This window comes from Haliotis rufescens, unplaced genomic scaffold, assembly GCF_023055435.1.
Source record: "Haliotis rufescens isolate VD_foot unplaced genomic scaffold, xgHalRufe1.0.p SCAF_34, whole genome shotgun sequence".
Taxonomy (NCBI): Eukaryota; Metazoa; Mollusca; class Gastropoda; order Lepetellida; family Haliotidae; genus Haliotis; species Haliotis rufescens.
The window spans coordinates 844,407-867,401 of record NW_025964046.1 but is presented as its reverse complement, the minus strand read 5'-3'; the positions used below and the strand labels follow the sequence as shown (position 1 = coordinate 867,401).

The 22,995-nt window shown below is 40.2% G+C and overlaps 1 protein-coding gene across 1 annotated transcript; it reads left to right on the top strand.

The window, feature by feature from the left end:
* Positions 1-413: 413 nt before the first annotated feature.
* On the top strand, positions 414-21,978 carry LOC124120655. Its single transcript, XM_048380903.1, has 4 exons — positions 414-648; positions 3,451-3,780; positions 17,420-17,752; positions 21,890-21,978. Exons 1-4 carry the CDS (start codon positions 414-416, stop codon positions 21,976-21,978), a joined length of 987 nt encoding a protein of 328 aa, XP_048236860.1.
* Positions 21,979-22,995: the final 1,017 nt, after the last annotated feature.

The following is a 22,995-nucleotide window of genomic DNA, read 5'->3' as shown; positions in this document are numbered from 1 at the left end:
AAGATACAAACATAAGTCCAGATATACAAAGAGCACTTTTTATAGCCAGACAGTGTAATTACATGATTAATTTGCGTACTTCAGTATGGATTTGTTGACATGGTAATCCGGTGTTACGTGCTCACAGTAATGTCTTTCCATGGGGGAAAAAACATCAAAACTCATTATTTCGTGTATAATGCACACCCCCTCCTACATAGCTGTGTTTTTTGGGAAAAAAGTGCGCAATATACTCAAGAAAATACGGTACCATCGGCCATCGGCTATAGTTTGATTATTGAATGGATGCAGTGTCCCGGTCCATGGGTTTGAGAGCCTCCTTGATTGGGTGCTTACCATTATGGATGAGGTCCAAAATTGTACAGATTAAGGAATCAGCTTGCTGATATGATATCATCCTTTGGCTAGCGACAATGTCAGAAGGTACCATACCACCGTCCACCAACATGCAACTCATCACCTCAACGGCGCATAACAAGATCAGTTGCCCATTACACAAAGCAGACACAGTTTGTATGTCCATGACTCTGGCAGTAACCTGTTCAAAGCATCTGCATCAACATTCCTGGCACCCAGAACTCCAGGGAGAAGTCATAGGTCGCACGTTCTGCAAGCCAACGATGCTCGGTTGCATCCAAGTTAGTGGAGGTTAGGACATAAGTAAAGGGATTATTGACAGTCCAATTCAGTCTTTGTGGGCTGAGTCAAAGTTCATGAGTTATGAATTTGGGATGTAAAAAATACATTAAAAAAGTTCAGGGGGTGAATTAATCATCCATCAATGGAAGTGTATGAGAAATTGCATTAATTCTTCTAAAATGATGACATCTGATGATTATTGATCTGCCCTCTTATCACTTTGGAAGTGATTAAAACAGATTAAAGTAGCAGCCCACGTAGGGCGCCATTATGTAGCTGGGGGGGGGGGGGTAATAATGTCAAAACATGAGGTAAGATGTCAATAAGCGTCATCGTCCATAAGAGTTCATGCAGAATGCATGTGGTGGGCAGATGAGAAAGGAAGTTTAAAGAAGGACCGAAGGACAGGTAGAAGACAGGTATCATCTGAGATAAGGTGTCAGTTGAAGTCAAGATGCTATGGTGGACATATTAAACATAATCAGGGGAAGTCCAGGTGAACCTGTAAAAATCAGAGGCTGCAAGGGATCTCGAGTTGAACATTCAACTGCAGACAAGGACGACATGTCATGACCACAACATAAAATGATGATGATATATATATCTAAAAAATAGTATGATGGCAGTGGTCAGTATCAAATGCAAAAAATACAGTGGTGATAGCAAAAGTCATTGATAATAATATACATGTTTTCACACAACGGCGGCCGCGGTCAACAGCGGTAGAAACTAACATGTTTTAGTCCACTTGTCCTTATAATGATAACATATAGTGAAACCCTTTTTAAAAAGGCTAATTTCTATGAGTCCTTATGATACCCTAACGCAGTTTTGAAAGGATGATCGGACCAGTGCCAATTTCTAATGTGGGTCAAGTTTCCAAGAATGGCCTAGGCAGGGAATCCTGGGTGATGAGTGTTCATTAGGGCTGCAACGAATACACTATGAGGCGATTACGATTCATATCACAAATATAGGGTAACAAATACGAATAATTATTCACGAATACAATAACGAGTCAGCAGTTGATGTATAATTTATCATATTCAGTGAAAAATAACAACATAAATTATTTGACATGGTTGGATAATTAGTAATATATTATACATTTATATACTGCATTTATCCAGGTACTAGTAAGTAGTATCAGCTCAAATACGATAATGACCAGTGACCACAATACTGTCAAATTATATATATGAGTGTTGTCTTTAAAGAAATCTCTGCATATAATATGTTCTTATGGATATTTTAAGGTACAGGGAATGTAGATGCACATGACTGCATATTCGTAAATATTCGATTCTAGTGACCATGAATAATGAATTCAATTCATGAATGGATATGGTACGATTCTCCGAATACACGAGTGAATCGTAACACCCTTAGTGTTCATCACATGAAAACTGGTCTTGATGTCATGAAATATGAGACACAATGTGTGAGAGATATGTCCCCTTATATGCAGTCAAACTAGCTGCTGGAAATTGCCACACAGTGCCATCACAACATATACTGAACAACAAAAGTTCCTGTGACATTGAATAAAATTTAATGCAAAGTTATGTTTTTTACCAAGTCTGAAACAATTTCGGTTTGCAACAGATAAAAGACTCCTGTAAGTGTTCAAATGGTTTAATTTGCCATACTGACTTCAGAAAATGTGTCATTTCATAAAAAACATGAACATGCCAAAATGTCAATTTATAAATCAATAGCGTGTGTGTCCACCTCTGGTTGCGATGCAAGAAACATATCTTCGTCTCATGGAATGGACCAGGCGTCGCACAAAGTCCTGTGGGATATCTGTCCATATCTGCTGGAGCATGTTTCGATGTTCCTGGAGTGTCTGTGGAACACGTGGTTGACGTTGAAGGCGCCAATCCATCTCATCCCACATGTGCTCGATTGGTGAGAGATCAGGGGAGCGAGCCGGCCAGGGGATGTCATTCACGTTGTTTTGTTGAAGAGAATCCTGAACAAGTCGAGCAATTAGAAGCCGGGCGATGTCGTTGAGATTTCCCTCTACCATTATCAAACGGGTCCTCTGTCTTGCTGTAATCCCACCCCATACCATAACGCTGCCGCCCCCGAACCGATCTTCTTCCATGACACAATGATTGATGTAACGTTCACCTCGACATCGGTACACTCGAATCCCTCCATCACTGTGGCTGAGGTGAAAACAAGACTTGTCAGTGAATAGAACTTGTCCCCAGTGCATGGCCATCCAGCGTAGACGCTGTCTGCACCACTGTAGACGTGCTTGACAGTGGTTTCTTGTCAAAATGGGACGTCTGGCGGGTCTTCTGGTGACAATCCCTGCACATCTGAGGCAGCGACGTACGGTTTGTGAAGATATTCGTCGAAGGCCAGGGATGCTTCTTGCAGCCACTGTTGCCGGCTGGAATCGATTTTGTAGGTGTGTTGTTCGAATCCAGTTGTCTTGTCGATTAATGGTTACGCGTGGCCTGCCACTCCAAGGATGGTCTCTGACTGCATTCGTCTGTTGCCAACATTGCAATAAACACCAAATGGCGTTTCTGTGGACGTTTAATTGGCTTGCAACATCACGTTGACTCGATCCTGCTTCAAGCATACCAATGGCTCGCAGACACTCATTTACAGAGAAGGCTTATTCACTACTAACTGCCTTGTACTTGGAGAAAAGTGAGAGAGTGTCTATTTTGAAAAATAATGTGCTGAAGTAAGTATTTGTGTTAGTTTTTGTTAGTTGTGATCTGGTTTCACTGAACTGAACATTGAAAAACAACCACTTCCCAACTGTATAGATAATGTGTTTTGTTTCAGCTGCTGCAATAGTCTTTGCTCGTCATGGATATACTGCCACATTGTCCTGGAGACTACCTCAGCCTGGGGTCAGGGAGTTTACAGTGAGACAGAGCCGCAGGGAAGCTACTCTGTTCCATGTGACCAACTATAACAAGGTGAACATCGCCAGTGCATACAGGACAAGGGCTGTGTTTACTGGGAACATTAACTCCTCAGGATCTGGTGTGTTCAGTTTCCTGCTGAATGATGTAGTGTGGAAATCTGATGATGGTTTCTACAGATGTCACAGAGGTTCACCAGGCTCTACAGATCAGATTTCTAACTGTTTTCAAGAGATTTATGTCATATGTGAGTATGTACCGACACTGACTGTACAGCACTATTGATTATGATGTGAAAATGTATTTGAAATCCGTGGACTGAGTTTATGTTTCCCATAAAGCTGTTTACATTTCATCAACAAAACAGGATTTACTCTTTCCATATAATTGTCAAACATAGAATTTGGAAATATCGATGAGTACAAGTTTCTGACAAATGATGAGTTCCATTACTGACAGTTGAGAGAAACTGAATATATACTCAATGCCAAAAGAAACTCAAACCATAGAAACATAGAGAAGTATGTACATTAAGAAGAGATGTTTCCAATGTGAACCACTAAATGACAAAACTGACCATCAGTCAAGTGTTACCACAGATTGTCTTTATTCGTATCACGATTTGCTGCATGTGATTTCCAAACATTACACGCTAATCCTATACAAGACAAATGACGCATTTAAAGTCTTGGATCTATGACGTCACATGTGATGAGTACATGAGCATTGGTTCACACTACATACCAGTATGTTTGTTTGTGCATCGAACCAATCTAATATCTATTGAATATGAGTAATTCTTAATATATTACCCAACATGTATGATAGTCGTGTTTCTTTTGTTGGCGAGGCTATATATATATATTCTTATGAAACTTCTACCTCTGTCACATATCTGCCATATCCTGTATTTTGGCTTCAATCACACTAACTAAAATTTTCCGATTTTCAACAGACGTCCTCTTCACTGTCAATCACACAATTAGTTGCCACCAAGTAGTCTAGTAACAACCCACGCCGTGACATCACAATGGCGGCCATATCACTTTTTTCCTGTTTGTGCTAGCTATAGAGTCAACACTTACTATGGTAGTAGTGACAATCTAGCACTTGGTAATAGATCACATTAACATAAAATTATTCAAATAAGATTGATATAATCACAGACATATAAATAGATATATATTTAAAGTAATAGTGCTACTGGAAGAGACAACACGCACATGAGTATAGCTGGTATTGGATTTGTGAGGTCGCCATGCAGTTTCCCTCCACCTCCGGGCGTAAGAAGTGTTGTTGATTTATGATCAGGGGAGATCCTCATATTAACTGCACAAAGTGCAGGGGGAAGACCTGCACCATGGAGAAGACATGTGAGCAATGCAGCCACACATCCGAAGAGATCTTCTCCAAGATGTCAGAGGCCGCGACTAAGGCCAAGAGGAGAGAGGCGGCGAAGAAGAAAGTTGACAAGATAATTACTGAGAAATCAGTGTCTACCCCAGCGCCTCCGTCTCCAGCGACCCCATCATCTCCTGCACTCACCATGAGTCTCATTCAACAACTACTGAGAGAACTGCAGGAGATAATGAAGGACATGCTTGACTCTAAGCTGTCGGATATGGACGCTAAGATCATGACGGTAGCTTTGGCTCTTCTAGATCTTCGTCCACGGCCGTGGGCCATGCTACACAAGATCAACAATCTGAGCTGCACGGCCAGCACACGGACCGCTGCCAGTCCATGGGCCACGGCGTGGCTCACGGTCACCAACCCATGGACCAGTCACCAAGCCAGCCAGCACCAGACCAGAGGAATCGCACGGGAGCCGCATGGTATACATGGACAGGCCGTCCACGGCAACCAAGCCAGCCAGCCAACCCATGGACCAGTCACCAAGCCAGCCAGCACTAAGCCAGCCAGCACCAGACCAGAGGAATCGCACGGGAGCCGCATGGTATACATGGACAGGCCGTCCACGGCAACCAAGCAAGCCAGCCAACCGTGAAGAAACCGTACGTCCGACGCACAGACTCCATGGGCCATCCACCCAAGGCTACACAGCCCCCCGACCACGGCTTATCGTTTGACCGTCCAACGGGACACAAGCCAGATACTCAAGGCTATCCAGAGCTATCAGAGGGTTTTGAGGAGATTGATAACTCACCCAAACGAGATTACAGCGAAGGCTACACTTTTATGGAACTTATTGAAGAGCTTTATCCAAGGGATGTCATGCGCCTGCTCCATCTCAGCATATTGATCAGACATTACCTTGGCCCAGTTATATGGGAAAGGTCGAAGACCAGTTGACGGATAACATCCATAGGCTCAAGCACGATGAACGTCTACCTGTTCCACCTATGAAACGAAAGTTATACAAGACGCACAATGCTGCACTTCTGGAGTTCTCAAGCTTAGATAAAGATTTCTACAAATAAGTGCGCAATCCCGTGATGAATGATATTGGGGCATATATAAATTAGTTCGTCGCTGGAATCAGACACATTATACTGCCTCTACAACCATCATCATATGAAGGAATTGCGCAGGAAAAACCAATGACTATTAGGACTGATCAAGTCGGACTAATCCACAGCCTCCTTGACTCGATCGTCGAGATGCAGGAAGATTTACTATCATCCCAAGTCTGGACTTTGTCACAGTGACTGAGACAACAGTGACAACAGCTCCTAACCCAGATTAGGTCAAGGGCCGTATCTAGCCAGACCAAGAAGTTCATTACGTTGCAACCGATATCGGCGACCACAACTTTCAGCGTGAAACAAGATACAGCCGAGCATTTCCAAGACTTCGACCACAGATCTTGCGGCGATGGCTCATGAATCATCACATTCTCCCAAGTGATCCTGGGACCCAAAGTTTGTCCCCTCCAGGAAGAATTCGTTCCAACTGAGGCAGAGGTATGACAAGCCACAATCTTCGCAGGACTCTTTTCGCCAGCCAAACTACAAGAAACGGGGATATAATCGCCGTGGAAGATCAAGCGGCAGAGGGGAGAGAAAGTTCTAACTTCCTTACAACCCCCCTCCTACGTTATTGACCCTTTCGACTTGGATTGCGATTTACGCCTACCGTCTTTCAAAATAACGCCGACTCAGGGCCCAGTGGGAGGGCGCCTTCTGTCATACTCAGAAAATTGGAAGCAAGTTATGCCCGACCACTGGATTCTAGATGTCGTGGCTCACGGTTACAAGCTACACTTCAGGAAACATCCGAGCCTGAACACACACTGTGGGTCGAAGATTTCACCTGCCCGTAGCCAAGTTAGCAGCTGCAGAATTGGCCGTCAGAAACTACTAAATAAGTGAGCCATTCGGGAACTAAAGGAGTCCAACAACACCAAAGGCTTTTACTCTCTTGTCTTTTTAGTCCCGAAGAAGAACACAACCGAGATGAGGATGATAATAGATCTAAAGACCCTTAACAAGAGATATCTGGTGCCTCCACCAAAATTCCAGATGGAGTCCATACAGAAGTTACAGCCGATGTTGAAGACGGGAGACTGGCTTATCAGCCTAGATCTTACAGATACATATCTTCACGTCCAGATACATCCATCATCTCGGAAATATCTACGCCTCACAATCCATGGCCAAAGCTACAAATTCCAAGCCCTACCATTCGCGATAGCAATAGCACCTTGGCTATTCACCAGGATTACAACGCCAATCATCAAGTTCGCCCATCTCCAGCTAGTTCAAATCCATGGTTATCTGGACGACTTCTTAGCGACAGACCAAGGGAAAGATCAGCTACATCAGAACATGATATTCTTGGTCCAGCTTATGACTTACCTAGGATTCCTAGTCAACCCAGCCAAGTCAGAGATCACTCCGGTCCCAGACATTATATACATCGGAGCAAGATTCCAGCTGGACAGGGGATATCTATGTCCACCAGAGGATCGATTCCACAAGACTATAAAGATGATCCAATCAATCTGATGAGTAGCATCCCTCTGACTTATCCGACACTAGAACATCATCTATTCACAGACGGGATGGGGAGCTCATATGGACGATCTCACAGTACAGGGATCGTGGAACACAGAGAAGAACCTTCATATCAACTGCAGGGAAATGAAGGCCATATATTATGCCATCCTGGAATGGAGAACACAGAACCAGGGAGGAACCAGATCTGATTGGACGACTGCCTTTGCTTCCGGAAATTCCGGTATGAGTTTGAGTGCATGATGAATTGCCCCCAATTCAGCAGTGAATACTGACTGACCATCAGGCAGGCGAACCGAATGTGCTTGGGGTTTAGAGCTGTGAATATGGATCCCGTAACCAGCACTGTTGTTGATAGGATTCTTTGATCCATCAGTGTATATGGGCCCAGCTGTCCAAGGTAGTTTGATTTTTTGTGATAACTACTGATCGTAGTAGGGTTGGGTTTTCTTTTTTAGTGACTTCTGATGTTAAAGCAGTGTCAACTTTTGGAGTTCTTAACGACTTTGTTGTGACTTTCTGAAGGCTGAATGTCATCACAATTGTGACTTCAGATTAGTTCACGTACTTATATCCCAGATGGCTTCAGTGAGGGATTTTTCCGAGCTAGGGCTTCATCTCGGGTGTTTTTGTTCTGCCATATCTTTTTAACCAAAGGGTTTGATGTTCATCCCCAGAACGATAACATTGCCTGCTCTCTTCTTAGTTTAAATGGGAGTTCTCCTGTTTCTACTTGTAGTGCTTCTAGTGAAATGCCTGTTGCTGCGCCTGTGGCCAGCATTAGGGCTTTGTATTGTATTCTGTCGAGGCGGCTCAAGACAGTATTTGATGCTGAGTGAAAGGCCTCACAACCATAGTCCATTTTTGATCTGATAAGTGATTTGTAGAGGTCCAGCTGAGTGTCCCTCGATGTGCCCAAAGATGTGCCTGAAATTGCCCGTAATACGTTCAGGTCTTTTTGACATCTGTTTTCCACATATTCTATATGTTTGTGGCAAGTTAGGTGTTGATAAGGGATCATCCCAAGAAATGTTGCAGATTTTTCTAATTTGATTGGTTTGCCTCTTATGGAGGTACGGGGTATCATGGCATCTTTCCCCCGGTGTTTGAATAGAACTCCAACAGTTTTTTCCCTTGAAAGGGTAAACCCCCATTTATTGCACCATTGATCCACTCTGTCCAGGGCTGACTGGAGTTTTTTTCTGATTTGTGAAATATCTCTGTGCTTTACCCATATTGCTCCGTCATCAGCGAATTTAGAAGTATGGGTAGGAGAGTTGACATGATCAAAAAGGTCATTGATCTTGATGTTAAACAGGGTTGGGCTTATAATGCTGCGTTGTGGCATGCCATTGTCCAGGGACATGGGATCAGATAAATTGTTCCCTATTTTAACTGATAGCGACCTGTCTTGCAGGAAGCTGTCTATGAAGTTTGCCATGTTCCCTTCTACTCCATTTTGTGCTTGTTTTGTGAGGAGTCCGTCATGCCATATACCATGTCGAAGGCTTGCTGAAGTCCAGAAATACTGCGGCTGGGTACTGTCTGTTTAATTGAGCTTTTTTTATTTCAATTTCCAGTCTTAGAATATGATCTAGACACGAGTGTCCCTCCCTGAAGCCGCTTTGGTCAGGTTTGATATGGTTGCCAGTTTCAAGGTGATGCATGAGCCTTTTCATAACCATTGCTTCCATAGCTTTGCACATGTTTGAAGTGAGTGAGATCAGTCGATAAGAGTTTGGTAGGGCTTCGTCTTTCCCTTGCTTTAGAAGCGGGATAACTGCAGCATGTTTCTATGCTTTTGGGACTTCTCCTTTGGATCATATTGTGTTATACAACTCAGTGAGTAAGCTTTTGGTTTGATCAGGTAGGTTTTCCAATATCTCGTAACTGGTTGTGTCAAGACCAGGTGCTGTGCCTTTTCTATGTTGTATCGCATCACCAAACTCTGTCACAGTAAATGGTATATTGTATACCAGATGCTTGCTTTGCGGCTGTTTTGATATCTTAAGCATAACCATTTTTCCATTTTTGCTGCAATTTGTGTTTTGCTGCTGACAGATGAGAAGTGCTCGGCTAGAATGTTGGGCTTTTCTTTAACTGCATGGGCGTTGGCTAACTTGGGAATTTTTGTGGGTTTACGCTTACCCCTTATATAGGCCCTAATTGCGTGTATTTTGCTCCAGACTGTTTTAGCATTTGTTTTTTCATTTAGAGATTCTTTTTTAGAATCATCTATGAGTTGTCTTACTTTTGTCCTGGCTGCTCGGACTTGGGCGAAGGCTGATTTATCCCTTTTTGACCTATTTAGGGCTTTCTTTCTCACTCTCCTAGCTTTTGCTATTTCCCTGTTCCACCATAGTACCAGAGTTTTGCCAGTTTTGTGGTCTTTATTTGGAATTGATTTTTCAGCTGCGGCAATAATTGCTGAGGGGAGATTTTGGCAAAAAAATCAGGATTATTCGAGGCAATCTCTGAGGGTTTGAATGATATACATTTCTTCCTGAGTTTAGGCCAATCAGCCTTTGCATAGTCCCATGTAGGCTAAGGATTGGGCTGTTCCTCTAATTGTGGTGGGCTACCTATGTAGGTGAGTATAGGAAGATGATGCTTCCCAAAGTGTCATCATGGACTTGCCATTGGCAATGTGAGGCGAGGTTGTTGGTGGCAATTGTTAGATCAATTGAACTCCATGTGTTGTGGTCTTGGTCATAACGTGTGTGATTGCCGTTTTTCAGAGTTATGAGATTGTCGTCCTCAACCCATTTTTCTACCATTTTGCCGTATTTGCATAAATCATTCCTGTTTTCCCATAAAGGACTGTGAGCATTAAAGTCACCAAGGATTATCCCATTCTTGCCTACTATTTGAGCCAATGTCATTAGCTCTTCCATGTTTGTTTCATGGGTAACCCTGTGGTATATGTCAGCTATGCCTAATTCATTGCCATTTGCCAGGTTTCCTACGTTTGATTCGATATTTGTGGAGGTACAGCTGTCGTGGACGAGGGTGATTAGTGCTCCTCCCTTGTTGCCAGGCATAATTCTTTTTCTTTCTTTTCTATGTTGGGTGTACCCAGGTAGTGTGAACTTGGCCTTTTAGTCTCCTGTATTAGAATGACATGCGGCTTTATCACCTGTTTATTTGACGAGTGCATTCAGTTCATTGCCGTGGCTCTTAAGGCTATTTGCATTCCACTGTAGTAAAAGCAAATCCATGATTGTTTAGATGAGCGCTTATTGAGTTTTAGGGCATACACTATTTAGGAACTGTTTCTTTGTTCCTTTGTATTTCAGTATTTTCGAATCCAGTTTGAGGATGCAGGTGGCTTTGACACTCATTTTTCTGCTTGTAATTTGGATCAATGCTGTGGCAATGAACTCTACAACTCTGTTTGTGCTCTGAGCCTTTTGTTTTCCATGAGATGGTGTTTTCTTTGCCTGACTGATTTGTTGGCTGTGTGCCTCAGTTTGAGAATTAGAAGGCATGGGATTTGATTTGGGGTCTTGGGTCTTTTTCCCCTTGCGTTTTGCAGCGGCTTTGTCAGCGTTACAAACTGGCACTAGTGCTATAGTCCTTGCCAAACTGCCCAATGGTAAAGGTATCATAAGGACTAGTAGAAATTTGCCCTTTTTAAGGGTTTTGCTTTATGTCATCATTATAAGGACTAGTGACCGAAAACTGTTACTTTCTAACTCTGGGCTTTGTGCCTGTGAGCAGGTGGATCAGTGATCACTAATTCGATTGTTTGCTCAGTGCTCACAGATTCAATTGTTTGCTCAGTAGAGTGATCAGTAGTCACTTGGGTTTGTTCGACCTCATGGGGTTGAATAGATTTGGATTCTGATTGCTGAGTAGGTATTTTATTTATACGTTTGCTGATGAGTGAGCGTTTAGGACACTTCGGCGCCAAGGATGAATGACCCTCTTTCCTGCAGTTGAAATTTTGTTAAACTAAAGTGAAATGGTGAACTTTAGGCCATTCTGATCATAAATAAGTGTGTGGATAAAATCTTTAAGTGTCTGTTTTTGTGTGTGTACACAAAACATCTTTGAATCTTCATAGATTAGCCACTTGACTCTTTCAACACCATTCAACCAAAAGCTTTAACTGCTCTGACACCAGAGTTCCCAGAGACTCTTGTGTGATAGATGAAGCCAACATTTATCAAGGAAAATATCTGCTTGTAAAACATTAGTCCTGCACCATGACTGTGGAATATATTTATTGTATGAAAACAACACCAATCTAGAAAGGTATACAAAAGCAAGTCTAGCCAGCTCTAGCTAGGAAATCAACACAGGGAAATTATTTATTTATCTCTAATAGTCGAGAAGGGTATTGTGTAATATAAGATTTCATAGACTAAATGTTAGTCTATAGTAAAACATTTTGCAACTACATGTTATACACCATTTGAAATGTCTAATCCTACTGTTTATACATATTTATTTTTATCACATTATTGAAATAAAGCATTTACAACTTAACTCTGTCAACACCGTAGGCCGGTATACCGGCCAAGAAGCATTGAGTCCCCAGACACTGTAGGCTGGTATACCGGCCAAGCCGTAGTCACTTCAAAATAGTATATATTTTTATGGACCTACCTGTAATATCATTCATTTATTAAATCTATCACATTTCACAATGTCTGAAATACGTATTCCATTTCAATTTATCATTTTTTATCGATAAATTAAAAAATTATTCACTATTTCCCCTGATGTAATTGAAAATAAAATTCTCGGACACAATTTTCGACCACGGGTCTACATCTAACATGTCAAAGAGCAAAATAAAGACGTTATAAACAAATCTTTAAATATATTATACATAGTAATAAATAAAATCAACAAAAATATATCTAAAAGTAATCAAACTTACATCTAAGTTTTTATTTCCATATTTTCGTGCAATAGCATGTAATGTAAGTCAAATGACATCTCGGCTTTCGTCGCCTTGAATTCTCGGCTCGGACATGATGTTTAATGTTAAAATATATGCATGAAAAATCTTTGTCACAGCTCGTAACCTAGCACGATACATTCACGAAGTTCCATATTTTTAATATATTTTGTGATTTCCTGGTTATAACGTTCAGAATAACACGATTTACCAAAAATCTTTCGTCAACTTCTGAAAATGTTCAAACACAAACTTGGTATCACAGCTGTAATTTGATTGGCTGCCTTAGGTCACGTGCTCAAATTTGACCAATCCTGAACCTTGTAGCAGATTTCGGCAAGAAAGCGTTATTAGAAACCAATTTTAATCCAATGAAATCGTTTGTTATACTGGTAACTATGAAAAAAAACCAGGCGATGTTACGAACGTGTAGATGAAGGAATAAGCTTTCCAGCGATGTGTTATATGCCATTCTTCGACTAACGTGTTATTCATACAAAGTCTCGAAAAGGGGGTATTTCTTCATATTACTGAGCAGACAGCCGCTGTTATGGGGAAATGGGTGATGACAGATACTATTTATAATTCTTTTTAAAATGATTTTCCAATTACGTAAACAATGAAAATAAAACAGAAATAGGTAAGTGGATTTTATTAAATCCGAAAATCGTCAAGTTTTTGCTTCCTTGGTCCAGTTGTTAACAACGTGTTAGCTTACATTTTTTATTTACAACGAACTTAATTAAGTTGTAAATGCATTATTTTAAATAATGTGAAAAACATCACTTTCATATTTAGAAACCATAGGATCAGACCTTTCAAATGGTGTATAACATGTAGTAGCAAATATATTTAACAAGCAGATATTTTCTTTGATAAATGTTGGCTTCATCTATCACACAAGAGTTTCTGGGAACTCGGTGTCCCAGCAGTAAACACTTCTGGTTGACTGGTGTTGAAAGAGTTAAGTAAGTTGTAAATAAAAACAAATGTAAGCTAACACATTCAAACGTCCAGATTGAGCATCAAGGAAGCGAAAATATAAACAATCATAAAATCCACTTAGATCCACCTATTTCTTTTTTATTTTCATTTTTTGCGTGATCGGAAATGTATTTAAAAACAGTATCTGTCATCACCAATTTCCCGATACCAGCGCCTGTCCGCTCAGTAACATGAAGAAATACATCCGTTTTCGAAGCTTCGTATTAGAAAGCTTATTTTTTTCATCTCCACCAACCTCGCCTAGATTCTTTTCGTAGCTGTAATGTGCTTTCTTGCCAATATCTGCTACAATGGTGGTGATTGGTCAAACTAGAGCACATGACCTAAGGCTGTCAACCAAATTACAACAATGGTATGTGTGTAATTTTGACGAAAAGTTTTTGTTATTTTGAAAGTTTCAAGCAGGAAACTCGCAATCTATATTAAAAACATGGAACTTTGTGGATGTATTGTGCTAGGTTAGGAGCTGTGACAAAGGTTTTTCAGGCATATTGGAAACATCGTATCCGAGCCGAGAAATCGAGGTGACGAAAGCCAAGATGTCATTTGATTTAAATTACACGCGATCGCCAAAAAAAATGGAAATAATATCTTAGCTGTAAGTTTGACAACTTTTGGTTGATTTTATTTATTACTTTGTATACTATATTTAAAGATTTGCCAGAAACGTCTTTATTTTGTTCTTTGACATGTTCAATGTTGTCAAAGTGTGTGTCCGAGAATTTTATTTTCAATAACATCGCAGGAAATAGTGAATCATTTCTAATCTATTGATAAAAAATGATAAATTGAAATCGAATACATATATCAGTCATTGTAAAATGTGATAAATTTAATAAATGAATGATATGACAGGTAGGTTCATGAAATTATATAGATCTACCCTCTATTTTGACGTGACTACGGCTTGGTCGGTCTTCCTGCGGTGTCTGGGGACTTGAGGGTACCGGCCTACAGTGTTGAAAGATCAATTGGCTCTTCAAGCAAACTTTCTTGAAACCTATTTTTCTTTTGACAAAGTTTTGGCAATGCCATTTGGACCTTAGTCCTTGACATTGACAAAATACTGTTAACAAGGTCTGCGATTGGCTTATGTTTCTATTTCCGTTTTGTAAACCAATCAGCGATGCCATTACGGAGACGATATGGAAGAGAAACGTCATCGGATACCTTTCAGTTTCCCACGTTCACACCGAAATCTGGCCAGCACCAGAACCCAGCTTACTTACTTACTTACTTATATTGGAGATTTTACGTGCGCTTTCCGACTGCAGCGTATTTCGCACACGGGCCCGGCCAAGCCATTTAAAGTGTTTGCGAATAGGGGAAAAAGTTGTTTGGCAATCCAGTAGGGGTGTTTTAGTGGTTGCTTATATAGAATTTTGAAAATTTTGAAATTTTGAAAAAATGCCAAGAGGGTTTGGGGGACGAACTGAGGGACCTGAGTATGGAAGTTTGTTAGTTTGATTATGTGGTCTGGTTTTGGTAGTTTTTTGGGGTTTTAAATGCGATTTATTAGTCCTGTTTTGATTAAGTATACGCCTAAGGCTTTGAATTTTTCTATTTTATTTTGTGGGTTTAGGATTGCTTCTAGAGTAAGAGCCTTATTTAGATTTAGGGTGGTTTGTAGTGTAGTTTGGTGTGTTAGGTAGTGAGTGAGTGTTCTGGGGTTTCTTGTTGTTTGCAATGTGGGCAGGTTCCTGTTGCGTGTTTTCTTATTATTTTGAGGTGGTTATTTAGGTTGGTATGTCCTGTTTGGAGTTTAGTAATTACTCTGTCGATTTTTTTGGACGGATGTAGAATTTTTGGTTTGGTTAGGAGTTTTTTGAGAACCTTTTTGATTTGGCTATTTGAGTTTTGATATAGGTTATGCCATTTTTTGGTGATTTTTTGTTTGTTAACACTTTTAATTTCTGATTTGGAGATGGGTAGGTTTAAGCTTATTTCTGGGATTTTAAGGGATAGTTTAGCTACTTTATCGGCGTTTTCATTGCCGTATATGTGGCAGGCTCATTTATGTACATACTTTTAATTAAGATTTATTAGTAAGTAGTAAGGTTATATGGCCTTGTTACCATTTTAACTAATTAGTTTGTTACGATATTTACATTATAAGAATATATTATTAGTTATAATATTAGTTATGTTTTATACCTTAGTATTTTATACCTTAAACATTCATTCCATAGCTCTGTAACATTAAGTAAGCTTACTCTCAGTCTAACTTCCACTAATTGTCACACTGCATGCTTTTGACTTACAGCACTCTTTGCCCCAGCGCGCCCCGGCCCAGTCTATTGTCTTGTTGATAGGCCAAGCTGGCCACAGCTACAACAATGTTTGCTGTTGAATTTTAGAAGATCAGTTGCTATTTGTCACCTCAAGGAAAGACTCTGCGAGATTTATTGCTGCTTTCATTTCTATGTGAGGATTTGGATTTGTAGAAGGATTTATTCATATTTAAGTTTAACATACAATAGTGACGGCAATGTTTGATGCTGAATTGAAGCAAATTGGTGAGTTACTGCATAGGGGTATAAAAGTTGGTATATTTTTACTGACTGACATTCTCATCTTGAGTTTGAAACGAAAAGGCCATGCTTATGATGATGCGAGTCATCGCTCTAGCTGAGACATTTTCACATGGGTTCATAATTATATATACACGGATTCACAAAATGGTGTCTCGTTGTTGATGGCAACTTAACAATCATTATAAGGTGAAAATAAGACAACAGAAACACCTTCCCATATAAGGGGAGTGGATGACTGGTTTGTTAAATCTTTACTAGAAATTAAATGACTTTTTCAATATAATTACGTTTTTCATCTTATATTATTGAATATCTGCAAGTACCGGTACAATATTGCAGTCCGACTTCCCGGTGGGTCGTTGCCTTTCACTTCCTGGTTCCGCTTATCCATGGGTCATACCATTTCTTTCATATTTCAATGGTCAAGTTAATACCTCGGCTTATCTACGGGGTCGGCTTATCTGCGGTCATATACAGAGAGATGCATACTGGTTGGAGTCAATCAGAATAGAGAAAATGATATATGGATAGAACACGACTGTCGAAATGGATAAACAGCTGCTGAAATAGATGTATGTACCTTTTCCTGACTGATCGGTCATGGAATACCACAGATGAATAACAGCTTGTCACCCAGTATGGGATATGGCGAAATCAGTCACTTATTAAGCTTGATTACGGTCATGCTGCATGGAATATGAAACTATCTCACTCACCTGAAAGAATCCAAAGTATGCCACCTTAAAAACAGCCCTGAACAGTGTTGACTCGTATGACGAGTAGCAGATGTGATCTAATTAGAATAGGACTTTCTCCAAAAGTTTTGAGGTGATAGTGTCCAGACATCCTGTGTCCGGTGTGACTTAGACATACCTGAGAGAGTTTTTTCTTTTAAATGGTTGGTATAATCGAATTGTATCCTCCCCCACTGCTCGGAAATCACTCCTTGGTGGTTAGAGATGTGCTGTTACATTTGGAACACTATGGGGATACTTACAGTAACCAAACAATAGTTTGTGTATAACATTGTGTATGACATCATAGCCATTATTAGTGGCTGTCCTCCTACTATAAAGCTTTAAGATTTTCAACATGTTTCTCTGCCATCTATCAGGGAGTCTCAATGAAGACAGAATATTCCCACCAAAACATCCTCTGCGCATGTGCGAGGCTGGAAAAACTTCACTTCTTTTCCCCAAAATAGCACATCCTAGTTTTAGTTTCATTGATCGCTTGATCTCTGAAAACTGATTTAACTTGTTGTGTATGGTTAAAATAAGCGCCACCCTGTGTCACTTTTCCAAGCACCATGGATGCTTATTATGACAAATACAGCATATTGTGCTGAAAGAACTGTATGTGAGTGAAGTTATTTTGACTATCTGCAAGACTCTGCATGTGCTGAGACTGTCTACCTGATTATGTATATCTCTCATTGTTTTCATTTCATTGTTTTCACAGATATTCAAGACCCGTACATAGTTGCCTCGGAGACAATTCCGCCTGGCAGCAGTGCCATGCTGACATGTTCCTCCTTTACCAGGAGCTACTTCAACTACTACTACTACATCCCTGACGTGTATTTCACCTGGAGGAAGAATGGTGACCAGCTGGAGACAGGAGGCAGGCTGCACCTGACAGAAGATAATGAGCGATTGAGGTTGTACCACTACCGCTACTACAGCACTCTGACCATCAGTGCTGTGAGGAAAGAGGGAGATCACTACACATGTCAGGGTGGCATGAACCAGATGTGGATGACCAACTGGAGTGAGGAGTACACCCTGGGTAGGAGTAAGTATTTGCTGCATTAAAAGTGTCTTCTGTACATTTCCATATTATTTTTAATAGCAACATTAGTTATTTGTATGAAACATCTTCTTTACATTTCCGTATTATTTTTAATATCCACAATAGTTCTTGTTTGTGTTATAGACCTTCCAAAATTAGAATGAAGGTAACAACTGAATACATGTGAGTGTCTCATGTCTGTTTACACATGTAAAATGAAAAATTCTTGTGAATCCTCGACCTCCATAACATCTTTGCCATAAATCCTGTATTTTGGCTCAGTCCCACTAACTAAAATTTTCAGATTTTCAACAGGCGTCCTCTTCACTGTCAATCACACAAATAGCACCATAGCCAAACAAGCTATGACGTGCGCAATGGTGGGAATCTCACTTCTTTCCTGTGTGCTAGAGTCAACACCTATTGTTACAGTTGTAACGATCTAGCACTTGGTAGATATCACACATAAATCTATGATTATTGTAATAGTTTTCAATAAAACAGACACAGTAAGTCAATATTAACTCTTTCATCCCTGGCTGCTCCAGAGTTATGTCCCTTGAAACACTGCAGTCCCTCACACTGACAAGCTTAGAGCTCTGCACGCTAACATCGAACCCATTCGACAGAGGTGTCACTTCCTGTGCATCTGATGTCGAACCCATTTGACAGGCGAATAGCATAACGACACCTCAAAATAAAACTCCACATATCTATTTACCAAGAAGGCTTTGCGTAACATTTAAATTACGTATGACATGCATAAATGCTCAGCTTGCTCAATATCAAAACTTAGTCATTTATTTACCTCAAAAAGAAAATATCGCAAGTTAAAAGGTTTCGGCCAAACTTCTCGGCACACAACTTCCAGAAACGGCCATTGTTGACTATTGGCACTTCCCGTTGAGCGGCATGCAGTCCGATATTTTCTTTATGATTTCATCATTTTTCCTATTCGATCATAAATTTTTGTTTGCTAACAAAAGGAAAACTCTCATGTTCCTTAATTTCTAAAAATAAGCAACTTTCGGTGTAACTAATTGTAAACAAAAACAATCTGAATTGTAACATCATCGATTGGATGGAACTTGTACGATCATGGCAACGGCGGTAAACAAACAACTCCACATGCATAGTTATCCCGTTAGACTATTACATTTATTTTGTTACATCTAACTTAATTTTCTAGAATTATTGAATTATTATGTATAAATCTGTGTAAAAAAAAATCATTTTTAAAGAGTTTTCAAATGATTTCGTTTGATAAACTTTCGGACACATTGACAAGCCGACAAACGTCAGTGATACGTTTGGGCGTGGCCTAACTCGCGATTTGTTGAGTTAAACAAAGTCAACAAACACTGCGAAATATGACAAATATTGGATGATACGCAAAATCTGAACTGATATACATTCTAGGTAAACTATTCAATAGCAAAATAATGCAGTTTTCGAGAAATAATCAAAATACTTACTATCATTTCTGAAACCGGAAGCACGTGCTGCATGTGACACATGGAAGCAAAATATGCAAAAGTTAGTAAGCTATCATAAAACAAATTCCGAAATAGATTCAATTTCAAAAGAAAATACATAATTTACTATTTTTCGTCAACTATTTACTATTTATTGATCTGGAGAGCAGTCTTCACTCCTATTTGTTTCATATTTCTTCGTGATTGTCGCCATCAAATGTGTAAGTCTAAATCCGAAACCTTAATGGATTTCACGCTCGATGATTATAATTTTAAAATATTTTCTGAAAATGAACGCAATGGAGAGCGATATAACGTATTGATATGCCATAATAATAACAACATAATATTGTTATTGGTCTAACATTACAAAAAAGAACAATTGAAAATATTAAAGATGTTGTTGAAACCTCCCGTCCTCTGAACCGATTAAAATTTTGGTACATGACGACTGTTCGGAGGTAGTGTAAATATATTCTGAGTCAAGTTAAAACCTTCACATTTTTAAAAGTAATCCCATATATGATATACAACGGACAAATGTATCAGAGAAGGTAATTTTAAATCATTAATGTCCAAAGAAGGATTTTAATTAATGGTGGTAACCATAATTTGTTACAAGCACCTACGGTATTTGGTAATAACATCAACAGTTTAAATCATAAATCCCAAGCACAAGAATCTGATGGCACACAAGTTCAGTAGCATGTATGGCCACCATGTGCGTTGACAACTGCCACAGAACGCCTCCGCATGGACCTTGTGATGCTTGTGAACACATGATTGGGAAGATGACGCCATTGTTGCTGCAAAATGGTGCCAAGATCTTGCAAATTCTGTGGTTGGTTCTGGAGAGTGCGCAGACTTCTGCCAATAGCATCCCAGACGTGTTCGATGGGATTGAGGTCGGGAGACCTTGACGGCCAGTCCATGACGTTGACTCCCGCATTCTGAAGGAAATTCCTTGTCAAAATTGCTGTGTGGGGTCTGGCATTGTCGTGTTGGAAGATCAAACCGGGTCCACAGCGTTAGAAATTGGCACTACTCCTGTGGTCCTTGCCAAACTGGCCAGTAGTTAAGGTATCATAAGGACTAGTAGAAACTTGCCACTTTTAAAGGTTTTGCTATATGTTATCATTATAAGGACTAGTGGACTAAATATGTTAGTTTCTACCCTTGGTCCATGTGCTGCCATAAAAGGCAGAAGTTCTGGTGCCAGTACCTGGTCGCGGTAAGCAGCAGCGTTGAGGTTGCCACGGATGACAAGAAGCCTGGAATGTGCATTGCCACAGAAAGCACCCAACACCATGACACTTCCGCCTCAAAATCTGTCAACTTCCTGTACACAACACTGGGCATAACGTTCATGACGGCGCCTCCACACCCTCGCCCTACCATCAGCAAATCAAAGATTAAATTGGGATTCATTCCTGAAGACGACTTGATTTCAATTCCTCTGAGTTCATCGTAAGTGTTGCTGAGCCCACAATTGACGTTGACGTCTGTGTAACTGAGTCAGAATCGGCCAGCAGTATGGCCGTCGTGCTTGAAGGTGAGCAGTTCTCAGACGGTTTCGAACAGTTTGCACACTCAGTCTACCCCTAAACAGTTCATTTCTGGTTGATGTAGCCGTCAAAAATCGGTTCCGGAGGTGACGAAAGACAATCTGACGATCCTCTGCATGTGACATCACACGTGGTCGACCTGGCCGAGGGCGATCAGCGGTGGTACCCGTTTGCTGTAGACGCGTCTGTAAATCATAAACAGTCCATCGACTACAACCCATCGACCTTGCGACTTCAGCTATGGATGTTCCCGTCTGCAACATGCCGATGGCACGTTCACGTTTCACATTTGAAAGGCGTGGCATGACAAATGGCCGTAAAGACTTTTGTTTTCTTGTGTTTTTCTTTTTTTGTTAATGACTGCTAACAAGTATGGCTGAAAACATGTGCAGTATTATGGCCACGTGACCAGTAGCACGTGAAAAAACACTTTTGCCACTATAGTGCTGTGCACATGATTTTGATCGATTCACCTGCACAAAGACGGGTGTTATCTGAAGACAATACGTGGCCATTACTGTTTAAATACACAATAAGGGCCCACAATGATAACTTGTCAAAATGATAAAATTTTAGGATTGTGAAGTTTTTAATTTGGTTCAGTATATATAGATTCTAGGTGCCTATATGTGATTATGTACCCCAAACAAATTAAATTGTACCCAAATACTTTGTGAATTTGTACTTAAGAAAAAAAGACAATAGATCTATAATTATATTTATGTTTTCATGTAGATGAACAGAACACATAATAAAATATTTCAGCAAGTTCATAATATGATTATGACTGTGATCCTTGAAATTGATTGTTTGGTTTTGAGAGAAAGTTGACGTCTTGTCACTGAAGAAGAGGCCAGTTAAACCTAAGTTAGAAGGTTTTGTTTTGATAGGAAAGTGATATTATGTTAAGTTTAAGACACCAAAAATAATGTATATCTTTGAAATAATTCTAGGTAGATCTACAAAATCACATACCCATTTGGGTACCAAATCACTAGAAATTTTGGGTACAAAAGTCACCACTGTACATTTCAACTGGTTTTCGTGAATTAATGGGATAAAAAATTTTTGTCCCAATGATTCCTTTTCTCATTTTAAAGCTCTCAACGCTACTGTCGAACCAGTTCGACAGAGTCTGTCACTACCCGTGTTGCTACTGTTGAACCAGTTCGACAGGCGAATAGCATAAGGACACCCACAAACAAAACTCGCCATATCTATTTACCAAGAAGGCTTTGCGTTACATTTAAATTACGTATGGCATGCATAAATGCTCAGCTTGATCAATATCAAAACTTTCAGTAGTGTATTTACCTCAAAAAGAAAATATCGCGAGTTTAAAAAGTTTCAGCCAAACTTCGCGGCACTCAACTACCAGAAACGGCCATTGTTAACTTTTGGCACTTCACGTTGAGCGGAGGGGGCACGGGTGGCCCAGTCGTCTAAGGCGCTGCGATTCGCTGTGCAGAGTTGCGTCCCTTGGGCACGCCAGAAACCTATGATTGTGGGTTCGAATCCCGGTTCGCCCCGATTATGTTTCTAGGTTTGTCAGCACCATACCCGTGCTCGTGGGTTTCACCAAAGTGATAAACGTCAGAGACCTGCATCACTTCAGGCTTTCCTCCCACATTAAGCTGACACGCCGCGATATAACTGGAATACTGTTACAAAAGGGCTTTAAACCCAACTCACTCACTCACGTTGAGCGGCATGCAGTCCGATATTTTCTTTATAATGTCATCATTTTTCACATTCGATCATAATTTATTGTTTGCTGACGAAGGGAAAACACTCTAGTTCCTTAATTTCTAAAAAATAGCAATTTTCGAAGTAATTAATTATAAACAAAAACAATCTGAATCGTAACATCATTGATTGGCTGAAACTTGTACGATCATGGCAACGGCGGTAAACAAACAACTCCACATGCATAGTGATCCCGTAAGACTATTACAATAATTTTGTTACATCTAACTTATTTTTCTAGAATTATTGACACGCATGTATAAATCTGTGTAACAAAATATCATTTTTACAGAGTTTTCAAATGATTTCGTTTGATAAACTTTCGGACACAATGACAAGCCGTCAAACGTCGGTGATACGTTTGGGCGTGGCCTAACTCGCGATTTGTTGAGTTGAACAAAGTCAACAAACACTGCAAATAATGACAAATATTGGATGATGCGCAAAATCTGAACTGATG